Source organism: Grammomys surdaster, unplaced genomic scaffold (genome assembly GCF_004785775.1).
Source record: "Grammomys surdaster isolate TR1022 unplaced genomic scaffold, NIH_TR_1.0 172, whole genome shotgun sequence".
NCBI lineage: Eukaryota > Metazoa > Chordata > Mammalia > Rodentia > Muridae > Grammomys > Grammomys surdaster.
This window is the reverse complement of record NW_021604620.1, coordinates 4,040,601-4,052,193: the sequence shown is the minus strand read 5'-3', so window position 1 is coordinate 4,052,193 and position 11,593 is coordinate 4,040,601. Positions and strand designations below refer to the sequence as shown.

The following is an 11,593-nucleotide window of genomic DNA, read 5'->3' as shown; positions in this document are numbered from 1 at the left end:
TCTCTCTCTCTCTCTCTCTCTCTCTCTCTCTCTCTCTCTCTCTCTCTCTCTGTCTCTCTCTCTCTCTCTCTCTCTCTCTCTGTGTGTGCGTGTGTGTGTGTGCAGGTCCATGTCCAGCTGTTTATGATTCCTTGTGTGCTGCCTACGTTCTCTTTTTACATAAGGTTTCTCACTAACCTGGAATGCCCAGGTAGACTACACTGGCTAGTTGTAGAGCCTCAGAAATGTACTATGTCTCCACCTCTTCAGTCCAGCGGATACCACCATGCCCAGCCCACTGACCAGCTTGATGAAGCCTTCTGTGCTGTTCCTTTTTCCTTCTGAATTCTGGCTCTTTATCTCAACCCCAGCCTGGCCTCACCACCTTCAAAGACTCAGGCATGGGCTTGGTCCTGTAGTGTCTTGGTGAAGGTCGGTGGGTGTAAAGAAGGCAGTTGCCTCCCCACCCCCACCTCCATTCTATTCCAGCCAGCACCTCAGCTCCTCAGCCCATCCATCAGAATGCTGTTTTGAGGTCATTTGGTCTGTAAACAGTTTGCTTCTTGTGGCACCCTCCATCTTGCCTCTTCTCCTTCAGAGACTCTCAGGGCCTCTGGTTTCTGTGAAAGGGCAGATGGGCCCCACTGAGGAGTATGCTGTGTGCTGTACTCCAACCCCACAGGGAAAGCCATCTTTTCCTAGCGAACCTTCAAAGGACAGTTAACACTGGAGGGCTTCTCCTTCTCAGTTTCTTCCTGTGCTCATGCTTTAGCCTCCATCCTTCTGATCAACTTGATGTACAGGTGTCGGGACTTCATCTGTCCTGACCTCCTGTGATGGAGCTCCAAATTGTCTCCTGTGCTTGGGCATGTGCACAGCCTCCAGGCATACCCCACTGCCGAGTCTGTTCCTGTTCTCATTTCTCCTCCACTCAGTTCATCCCACTCAACATTTAAGGTGCACTGGCTATGTGCCAGGTCCTCTTTAGTGCTTGGGGTGTGTTAGCAAAGAGGGCAGAGAAGATTGCTGCAGGGAACCCTGTGTCTGCAGGAGGCAGACGCCATAACCGCAGCTCTTCCTTTGTCCTGAGTGAGCGAAACCCACTGTGCTCCTGTCTCACCTCTGTCTTTCCTGCCATGTATGTTCTTGATGCCTTGGCCGGGTCTCTTTGGTTCGCTGGGCCTGGAGTACCTGCCAGTGGCGGGGAGTTTGTATCCCTGAGGGAGAGTTCTCAACCCAAATCAGGGCCTTGTCTGGAGCAGTCCACCCTTTGACCCCTGTCACCTTTTGGCTCCTTAAACTCAGCTTGCTCGACTGTGAATTAAGGCTGAAGGTGGGATCTGTGGTGCTGTCTAGGTGGTTACTGCAGTTTGCTCTGTGGATCCCATGTGACCCCTGCTAACCAGAGGTTTCCCTTCCATCCCCAGCGTCACTGGCCGGCATGAGGCTGGAGGAAGGAGATATTGCCGTAAGTGACTTCTCACACCTACAGACCTTCAGTCCTGGGGACCGGGGTGCTGAGTCTCAGCTGTGTGTTGGCTACTGTCAGAGGGTCTGCTGCCTCTAAAAAGCATGGAAGCTCACTAGATTTTGCTGTCCTTTGATGATGCCAAGCAAGACCCCTGTCTGCTTGACAGTGACTGTCTGCTGGACATAGTGGCCGAGGGTTGAAGGAGGGCCAGGGTGCTTTGAGCTGCCGGGTATGTGGGACGATTTCTTCTATGGCTTTTCTGCGTCGACCAGGGTAGCCATTTGGGAAACCGTTACTTTGGTGATTCAGTATTAAGCTTTAGAAAGTCAGTGATCGTGTCCATCAGAGCCTGAATCTGGGTAGCTGACCTTTTAACTCACGCGGTATGAGGAGAGTCAAGGAAAAAGAAAAGAGTTGGCAGTGGTCACCTGAGTGACTGGATGAAGGCAGGGTGGGATGCGGGTACATCACTGGCAGAGGACGTTTGTAGGCAAGCCCCTGGCACCTCACCCTCTGCTCTGCTCTCCTCAGGTCAGCCTGGGCACCAGCGACACCCTATTTCTCTGGCTCCAAAAGCCCATGCCTGCCTTGGAAGGCCACATCTTCTGCAACCCAGTGGATACACGTCACTACATGGCGCTTCTATGGTAATCCTGGAATTTCTGACTTGAGGAAAGGAGGTACACATAGGTCAGGCACAACCAGACACCCCCAAGCTCTTCCTACTAAATTGTGTCATGGGTAGCCGAGACCACAGGGACACATGAGTTCTTGCTTGACAGTAGAACCATCTCCGGAAGAGCCCAAGGCCTGTAGTCCCCCAAACTTGGGTGCAAACTTCACCTCCAATGCTATCCTGTGTGGGACTGGGTTTGTAAGTGAGGCGTTTGCTTCATGGCACTCTGACATACATATTTAACGTGACCCTGAGCAAATGGTCTGGGGACAGCTTGTTCCCTGAGAGTTCTTACAGGAATTGTGTACTCCATGTCCTGGTCACAGGTCTTTGGTACTGTTGGAAGCTACCAGGCTTAGAAGGTTTTTGAGCTGTAATTACCAAGAACCACTGGAGACTATTCTGGTCTAGTTGGGGTAGTACCCAGTCCTATAGAAGTGGTGATACAAGGTATAGAAAGCCTTGTGTGGGTCCTACTGTGGCAGTGTCAAGCATAAACAGATCCCAAGGTAAGTGTGAGTCCAGCACCTTCCAGGATGTCTAAGAAACCACAGGAGAGACTTAGATACTTGTGATTGGTCTGTCCATGGATTGTGGTCTAGCCTGACCTGGAGACCCTCTGCCTGGGTCTCTTTCAGCAACCCTGGGGCCAGTCTGGGAGTAAATTATTGCTTAGCATGTGAGGTACCTGAGTTCTGACCTTAACACCACAAAACCTGGAAGCCCAGGACTCATACTGTGTGTGTTTCTGCAGCTTTAAAAATGGCTCCCTTATGAGAGAGAAGATCCGAGATGAGTCTGCCTCCTGTTCCTGGAACAAGTTCTCTAAGGCCCTGCAGTCCACAGAGATGGGGAACAACGGAAACTTGGGTAGGCTGGGCCTGTGGACGGGGCAGCAAGGCTTGGAATACCATGAGTTGGGGGCATGGAGAAGTTGTGAGGAGGCTTTCTGTCTCCACATGTATTCTCACGAGCTGGCGTGGGCCTTCGGGTTCTGAGGGTACACTCATGTGGTTATCCTTGGCTGCTGCTCCATAAACCTCCAGTGAAAGGTCAGACTCGAGTTATATCTTCTTCCCCTTTAAAATCCCTGGAGATAGCGTCAGAGATGGCGGCCCCAGGATCTACTGTGGCCCGCTGCTTCTCTGTATGCAGGTTTCTATGTCCTGAGGAAGGAAGGGACGTGTCTCTCTGAACATAGCCCACCTGGTGCTCAGGGTTAGCGAGGCAGCTGTTCCTCAGCTCAGCTGCCAAGTGGAAGGAAGAAAGGTTACCTCAGAACAGCCCAGGCTTCCCAGTCCCTTCTGTCCTGTGGGAGAGAAAGGTCTGAGGAGATCACAGGACTCCTCTAGAGGATGAGAGGAGGCTGAGGTACAGATGACATAACTTTGCTTCATCCTTTTTGAAGTCTTTTGAGAAACTGTTCTTTTGCTCCAGAGGGCTGACAGCTAATCCCCTTTCTGGTTTTGCTTCAGGTTTTTATTTCGATGTCATGGAGATCACCCCTGAAATTATCGGGCGTCATAGGTTTAATGCGGAAAACGCTGAGGTACTTGTGTCTTTTTCATGTGTGTATGTGTGGTGTGTGTATGTGTGTGTGTGTGTGTGTTTACATGTGTGATGCCAGTGTGCGGGCCTGTGGCAGCCCACACATGACACTGGGAGTCTTCCTGGGCTGCTTTTCTCCCATATTCGTTAGGACGGGTTCTCTCCATCAAAGAGCTTGCTCAGGGGATTCTCCAGCTCCACCTCAGGAGGCTCCAAACTCAGCTCCTCTTGCTACCCTGCAAGCCCTCTGACTGCTGACTTCCAGCTCCAGACACATAACGCTGTTGGCTTAACAGCTACATTCACTGATGCTGGCGTTGAGCCAGCTTTAACAACTGGTCCTCAGCATGCTGCTTTTAGGGTGCATTCTAGAGGTGGGGGTCTCAGGAGTGATTTAGATAGGTCCCGTCTCTCCCCCAAGGAAGAATGCATGTGACCAGAGCTCTCTGAGCTACTGTCAGTTCCCCGGCTGCTGTTGCAGGATGTTTCCTTGGTAACCGTATCTTCCACCTCACAGCAGCTCTTGGGTCCTGATGGCAGGAATTTCTTCCTAGTGGGAAAGGCCAGTCGGAGAGACAGTGACATTTGCTGAGGACCTCTGGGTTCCAGGCACCATGCTTGTGATTTCACTTTCAACTCTGCAATGTAGACTCGACCAGCCCTTTTTACAGATGGGGAAGTAGAGGCCTAGCCTTCATGACCTGCCCAAACTCACAAGGACATAGGTGGTGGAGAAGGCTCAAACTCAGACTTTCTTGGCTGGAAGCTACATTTCTCTCATTTCCATGTGACCCTTTCCAGGAGAGTCCCTGTTTGAAATTGATTTTCTGGTAGTCGCCGTGAGCTGACATCATGTTTTGGGAGCTGAGGCAGGAGGATGTTTGTTACCCCAGTGGATGTTGGAGGAACTTTTGGGGGACTCTCAAGTCGCTGTAAACAGCAGGTGGACTTGGGTTAGATGGTGCAAATTAAGCATTACACATTCAGTGAAGTGCTTTGGATAAAATGTAGAAGGTTTGCTGGGTGTGGTGCCACTGTAATCCCAGCACTCAGAGGCTGAGTCAGGAAGATCTCTGTGTATTCCAGGACAGCCAGGGCTATGTAGAGAGTTTATGTCTCAAACAAACAAACAAAACTGTAAAAAAATTCATCCTGGTCCTCAGGTTGGGGTTAAGTTCAGTTTCTATTTATAGAGAAAAGATACTCATGCCTGTTCTCAAGTACATCAAGGAGAAAGTGGAGTTCTTCATCCATCCACTCGGTACATATGTGTGGATGCATGTGGATCACGTGTGTGCCTGGTGGCCTCAGAGGCCCAAAGAGGACATTGGGTCCCCTGGAACTGGAATTATAGGTGTTAGTGAGCTGCCATGTGGGAACTTGGAACCAAACCCAGGTCCTCTGCAAGAGCAGTCAGAGAGAGTGTTAGGTTTACTTCTTTATCTGAGGGGCCGGAGAAGCAGGTCCCAGCCTGGGGGTGACTTCCATCAGAGCCATCCACAGTTGTTACTGTGGATACTCAGGATAAGTTCATGGCTGTCACTTATGAAACATTGAGTCTGTATTCTAAGCACTGTCAGTTTGGCCATGGTGACCTTAAAAATCAGTTGCCACTTTTGTAGCCAAGGTGGGAAGATTCCCATGATATCCAAGGTCAGAGGGGAAGTGTTAGAGTCAGGACTTGAACCCTTGGCTGCCAGAGAGAGTGCTGAGATGTGAGAGGAGAGCTGTGTTTGCATGAATTTGCAGCAGAATTTGCAGCAGGTGACATTCATTGGTGGTTAAAGTAAGATCACTTGTGTACACTCACACAAACACGAGGACACTCAGCCCCTCACACTGTGCCTGTCTCACACACACACACACACACACACACACACTCACCCAGAGTCCCTCACTGTCCCTATTTTACACACATGCATGTACACACACACACACACACACACACACACACACACACACACATACACATAGTGTGTGTACTCTCTCTGACTGCTCTTGCAGAGGACCTGGGTTTGGTCCTCATGCTGTGCCTATTTTCTGGAGACAGGTCTCAGCATTCCCTGGGGATGTGGAGATCCGAGCACTAATCGAAGGACAATTCATGGCCAAGAGGATTCACGCAGAAGGCCTAGGCTACCGAGTCAGTAAGTGAGGGGCCGGCTGGACGTGTTCTGAGGCGTGTGGGGGTGGAACGGGGTGGAAGGGGAAGAGGCTCAGAGACAGTAGTGTCTACTCAGGCCTTACATTATAGGATGCTATGGGGAGACGGTGGATGGACTTGGTTCTGGGTGGGGTAAGAAAGCAATTGAGGTGCCTTAGAGCAGGTACAGAGGCAGGGTGGCCTGCTTCTCAGCTCTGTCACCACTAAACAGATCACTACATCATGGACTGTAGACATTAGGAGAGGTCTTCCTGTGCCCCCAGCTGTGTGCTAGCTGCAGATAAACATCCTGAGCTTATTTATTTATTTAGGTTTTTTGAGACAGTGTTTCTCTATGTAGCCTTAGATGTCTTTGAACTCTGTAGACCAGGCTAGCCTTGAACTCAGAGAATTGCAGCCTGCCTCTGCCTCTGTCTCTTGTGCTGGGGTAAAAATCGAGCCAACCAGTTTGGATTTTTTTTTTAAATCCAGAAGGTCTCTGGAGCCCCCAGAAGTCTCTGAGAAGTGAAACTGAGTGAGTGGTGTAGAGAAGTGGGTTCTGAATGCCTAGCAGGGGTCTTTGGACTATCAATAATGGACATTTAGGCATAGAGGGGTCATCCCAGCAGGTTAGAGTGCAGAAGACACGGGAGGATCATATGTGGTTACATAAAGACACTTACTCTTTTAGCAAGTTAAAAAGCAAGAATCAATCCTGCTTTGCAAGCCCTGCGCGGTTCTTCTCAAACAAGACCCCCAGGTTTACAGGGGTTCCTTTTTTAAAGAGATTTATTTATTATTTATATGAGTACACTGTTGATCTCATTAGACACAGCAGAAGAGGGCACTAGATCCCTTTCCCATTACAGTTGGTTGTGACCCACCGTGTGGTTGCTGGCAACTGACTCTGGAGGAACAATCAGTGCTCTTAACCTCGGAGCCATCTCTCCAGCCTGGGGGAGTCTTTTTTTATTTTTAAATACATTTATAATTTGTGTATGGGGGACAGATACACAATCAGCAGGAGAGTGGAGTCTGTTCTGCTCTTTCTACCATGTGATGTCTGAGGCTTTAACATTTGCTACCAAGTGTCGTAATCTGCTTAGCTGTCTCTCAGCAGATATGTTTTATTTATTATTTTTATTTTTCACTTTAAACATTTAATTTGCTGGGCAGTGGTGGCGCACACCTTTAATCCCAGCACTTGGGAGGCAGAGGCAGGTGGATTCCTGAGTTCGAGGCCAGCCTGGTCTACAGAGTGAGTTCCAGGACAGCCAGAGCTGTGTATGAATGCTTTAACTGCATAGATGTCTATGTACCACTTGTGAGCCTTGTGCCTGCAGAGGCCATAAGAAGGCATTGAAGACCCTGGAACTGGAGTTAGAGATGGTTGTTTGCCACTATGCAGGTGCTAAGAATCAAACCCAGGGTCCTCTGAATGAGTAGCCCATGCTCTTAATCACTGAGCCATTTCTTTAACCCCTGTTTTTGTTGTTGTTGTTGTTGTTTTTTTTTTTTTTTTCGAGACAGAGTTTCTCTGTGTAGCCCTGGCTGTCCTGGAACTCACTCTGTAGACCAGGCTAGCCTCGAACTCAGAAATCTGCCTGCCTCTGCCTCCCAAGTGCTGGGATTAAAGGCGTGCGCCACCACTGCCCGGCCAACCCGTTTTTGGTTTTTTGTTTTCCCTATAATTTTGGCAATGGGACCCAGGACTTCATGCCTGCTGGCAAGTACTCTACCACTGAGCTATTTCTCCCACTCTCAAACAGGATCTCTTAGATACACATGCCTATAAACACAAAGATGCACACACGGAGGTGCCTCTCTGTACTTCTCCAGGCTATTGGGTGGATTGACGAGCTCAGGGTTTGTTCTTGGTCAGTCATTAACATGTTCAGTTTTAATTCTGCCTAAGAACCAAAAGGGCATTTCAAGAACAGATACTCATGCACAGATAGATAGATAAATAAATAAATAAATAAATAAATGTAAAAAAGAATGTTATTGGTCTGGATTGAGCATGGCAGCACATACTTGTGAACTCAGGCAGATCAGGAGTTCTAGGTCATCCTCTACAACAGAGACAGTTTGGGGCTAGCCTAGACTAGACGAAACCCTTTCTCAATCCCTGTCAAAGGGTGATAGAGGAGAGATGGCTCAGTGGCTAAAATGCCTGCTACATTTAAAGAAGACTTAGAGATCAGTTCCCACCACTCAAGTGTAACCCCAGATCTGAGGGACCCAGCTCCCTCTTCTGGTCTTCACAGGCTTCCGTATGTATAGTCACACACACAGACCCGTACACAGAGAATGAAATAAATCCTTTCAAAGAGTGAGATAACAACAACAACAGCAACATCATCATCAATAACAGCAACAGTAATAACCCCACCAAAGCTTTTTATAAGATTTGGGTATGGAGCACTTATTAGCAATAGAAGAAAACTTCTATTATTAGTTGGTTGGGAGGATGGGGTGGGGTGGGGCAAAGTAGATGGTGGTGGGACTTGAACTCTGAGCCTTGTGTTTGCTCTGCCAACTGAACTACATCTCCCAACCCCACATTCTCTAATTTTATAGTTGGTAAAGACAATAAAGGCAGAGGAACTGTAGCTTCCCAGGCAAATTACATCTGAGGGGCCTGGCATGGACAAGCCAAGCTTTGGGTCTCTCTTGATCAGCCGCAGAGCTATCAGGGCCCATCCGTGGCTGAAGGGCAGTCCTTTCTGCCTTGAGAGAATTGCTACAAGCAATTCAGTTCCGTTTCATCTTTTGTCTTACAGTGCCCAAGACAAAGATTCTGGCCACAGGAGGAGCGTCTCACAATAAAGACATCTTGCAGGTACGTGTGGTGGTGGTCCTGTACCACAACCTCTTCCTTGTCTTGCATCTAGGAGCTAGATGTCTTCCTTCATCTCCCTCCCCCTTATTTAGGGGCATCACCTCTCACAGAGGCTGAGGCTCAGATTTGACTGAAATGGCTGGCCAGCAAGCCCCAGGGGTTTGATTCCTCAGAGCTGGGATTCCAGGCATGTGCTGCACATTCAGCTTCTTTACATGGATTCTAGGGGTTTCAAGTCAGGTCCTTGTGCATACACAGTAAGCACTTGACTGAACGAGCCATCTTCTTAGCTGTCCATTCATTTGTCTTGTGACACTTGAGGTTCTGGGTTTGATTTTCAGCACTGAAAATAAATTAGTAAGTAAACTTAAGTCAGACTTAATATTGCTGTGGTAAAACATTGTGAGCAAAAGCATCTTAGGGAGAAAAGGGTTTGTTTCACCTTATGAGTCCACCACTGAAGGATGTGGGAGTGGGAAGGCATACAGGATTCTACAGACAGGAACTGAGACACAGCCCCTGGATGGGTACTACTTACTGCCTTGCTCCTTATGGCTTGCTTAGCCTGCTTTCTTATAGAACCTAGGACCACTTGCCCAGGGGTGGCCCCGCCCACATCAATCACTAATTAAGAAAATGCCCCCACAGGCTTGTCAACAGGCTGAGCTTATGAAGGCAATCTTTCAACCATGTTTCTGGCTTACTAGATAACTCTAGCTTGTGTCACATTGACACAAACAAACAAACACAACAAACCAACCAGGATATAAATGGTTAAAAAGCCGGGGCACAGACATGAGGACCTGAGTTCAGATTCCTACCAACTGAAAATGTCTACCTTGGTTGTGTAAACCTGTAAGCCCACCACTGGGAAGTGGAGACAGGAGGTGCAAGTGTCCCAGCTATGAGTGGGTGATATCCTGGCAGTCAGGAGCCAAGGAATACAACAAAGTCACACCACGCCACAGACCATACACCACAGACATAAAGAGCGACACAAGAGGGTGGCTGCCTCTACTGGGGAGAGAAGCAGCAAAGACTGAGCAGGTGAGCAGGCTTACATTTACATAGGGTTTCCTCTCTCTCTCTCTCTCTCTCTCTCTCTCTCTCTTTCTCTCTCTCTCTGTGTGTGTGTGTGTGTGTGTGTGTGTGTAGCTTTCTAAATTGGATGACACATTTTTTGGTCTGATTTTGGGGCAAGTTCAGTGATTAGTGGGATTTGGGGAGGGTGGCTTTTTTTTTCTCCCATTAGCCAGGAGGCCAGGCCACTCTCCCTCCCCAAGGGGCTGGAACAGCTGTCACCACCATTAGAGAAGTCTGGGCATCAGCACTCTAGCCGCCCGTACCTCTCAAGGGGCTAACAGAGGATCTCTGCGAGTGTTGACCACCCATTCTAGCCAGTTCGTAAGCTGAAGAGCAAATTACAGACTCTTTCGCAAACAGTGAGATGAACTGATTGAAAAGGACACCTGGCATTGACCTCTGACCTCCACATGTACCCGCACACACGAGGATCCTCCTTCCCTGGACACATGCACACAAACACACAAAAAAGTACAGGGGCCTGGAAATGGTGACGCACTTTTTAAAATCCCAGTGCTCAGGAGGCAGCAGCATGTGGTTCTGTGAGTTCTAGGCTAGCCTGGTCTAAATAATGCTACACCAGCCAAGGCTACATAGTACGGTCCAGTCTTAAAAGAAAAGGCACAAGGCATGGCTTGCTGCTTAAAGTCTCTGCATTCGGGAGGCTGAAGCCAGAACATGATGTGTTTGAGGTTAGCTTGGTTACATAGAAAATTTCAGGCTGGCTTGAGCTATGTGGTAGGATCTCGTCTTTTAGGTCTAGAGTCAGCCTGGAGACTGTAGTCCTTCTCTAGGGTCTTCTTGTCTCATCGCTGGCTCCACAGACTTAAGGCAGCAGTGGTTGGATGGAAGGCATAGGAAAGAGAGCAGAGCATAGAACGTTATAAATGATCTCTCTGAGCAATGACTCACCCTTTCTAACTCCTGTGCCCCTCCTAGGTGCTTGCAGATGTTTTTGGGGCCCCTGTGTACGTCATAGACACTACCAGTTCAGCCTGCGTTGGCTCTGCGTACCGAGCTTTTCATGGTAAGTCAATGAATGGGGCAGAACTGTCTCACAAGTGTTTTAAGCAACACTGGGCTGAGAAGCGTGGGAAGGGGGGAGGGTGCATTGCATTCCCTGTTGAGGGCAACGGAGTCTCAGGACTGTTAGCCTCATTTATATCCCTCCCAGCAAGAATGAACCTCTACCCTTTGTCTTGTATGCTTTAGTTAGGGTTGAGAGAGGTAGGATTCAAATTGGATGAGGCCTGTCCAAGTCAAACTCTAGAGACCAAAAAGGCCACAGGGCATGCCTAAGGGTAGTCCGTGTGTAGGTCTGTACAGCCACGAGAGATGGGGGAAGATGAATAGCAAGAAATTGAGACAGTGGTGAAGGCCTCAGAGCCAAGAAGTCCAGAACCATGGACAGCTCCCCAGAGGCCCTGGCTCTCATGGCTGTCTTCCCTGAAACCTCAGACATAACTGGCAGACAGAGTTAGTTAGGGTTAAGGCTAGCCTGCTCAGCTAGGCTGTTTTTTACCCTGTGACCTGTCTGCTAGGGAACTCCTGGCTGTCAAGGGCATCAGGGGCTCCACCCTTTCTCCCAGGGGTTCATTTTTTCCCTGTGAACTCACTCTTCAGCACACCTACTTAAACTTTCTTTCAACACGAAAAAGAAGAGTGGAGCGCTGTCCTCTTAATAACAAACCTTTACCCTCTTTCCCGTTTCTCCTCCAATTCCTGCAGCTTCATGTAGCAAGATCCTTGGAGAATTTACTTCCAAATTTTTATTTCTTACCCCGGTGCTGGGAACTGAACCCAGGTCTTCTATTCTTGTGCTTGTCTGTGCTTGGTGGACTGTATTATAAG

At 48.8% G+C, this 11,593-nt stretch overlaps 1 protein-coding gene across 2 annotated transcripts in view; it reads left to right on the top strand.

Moving 5' to 3' along the window:
* Xylb (xylulokinase) overlaps positions 1 to 11,593 on the top strand; it is a 37,773-nt gene that overhangs the window by 20,707 nt on the left and 5,473 nt on the right. For both annotated transcript variants that reach the window (XM_028767328.1, XM_028767327.1), the window contains 7 exons: positions 1,407 to 1,447; positions 1,982 to 2,097; positions 2,881 to 2,996; positions 3,602 to 3,675; positions 5,725 to 5,821; positions 8,601 to 8,659; positions 10,682 to 10,769. In XM_028767328.1, coding sequence (XP_028623161.1) covers positions 1,407 to 1,447; positions 1,982 to 2,097; positions 2,881 to 2,996; positions 3,602 to 3,675; positions 5,725 to 5,821; positions 8,601 to 8,659; positions 10,682 to 10,769 — 591 coding nt within the window. The remainder of the gene's footprint in view (positions 1 to 1,406; positions 1,448 to 1,981; positions 2,098 to 2,880; positions 2,997 to 3,601; positions 3,676 to 5,724; positions 5,822 to 8,600; positions 8,660 to 10,681; positions 10,770 to 11,593) is intronic.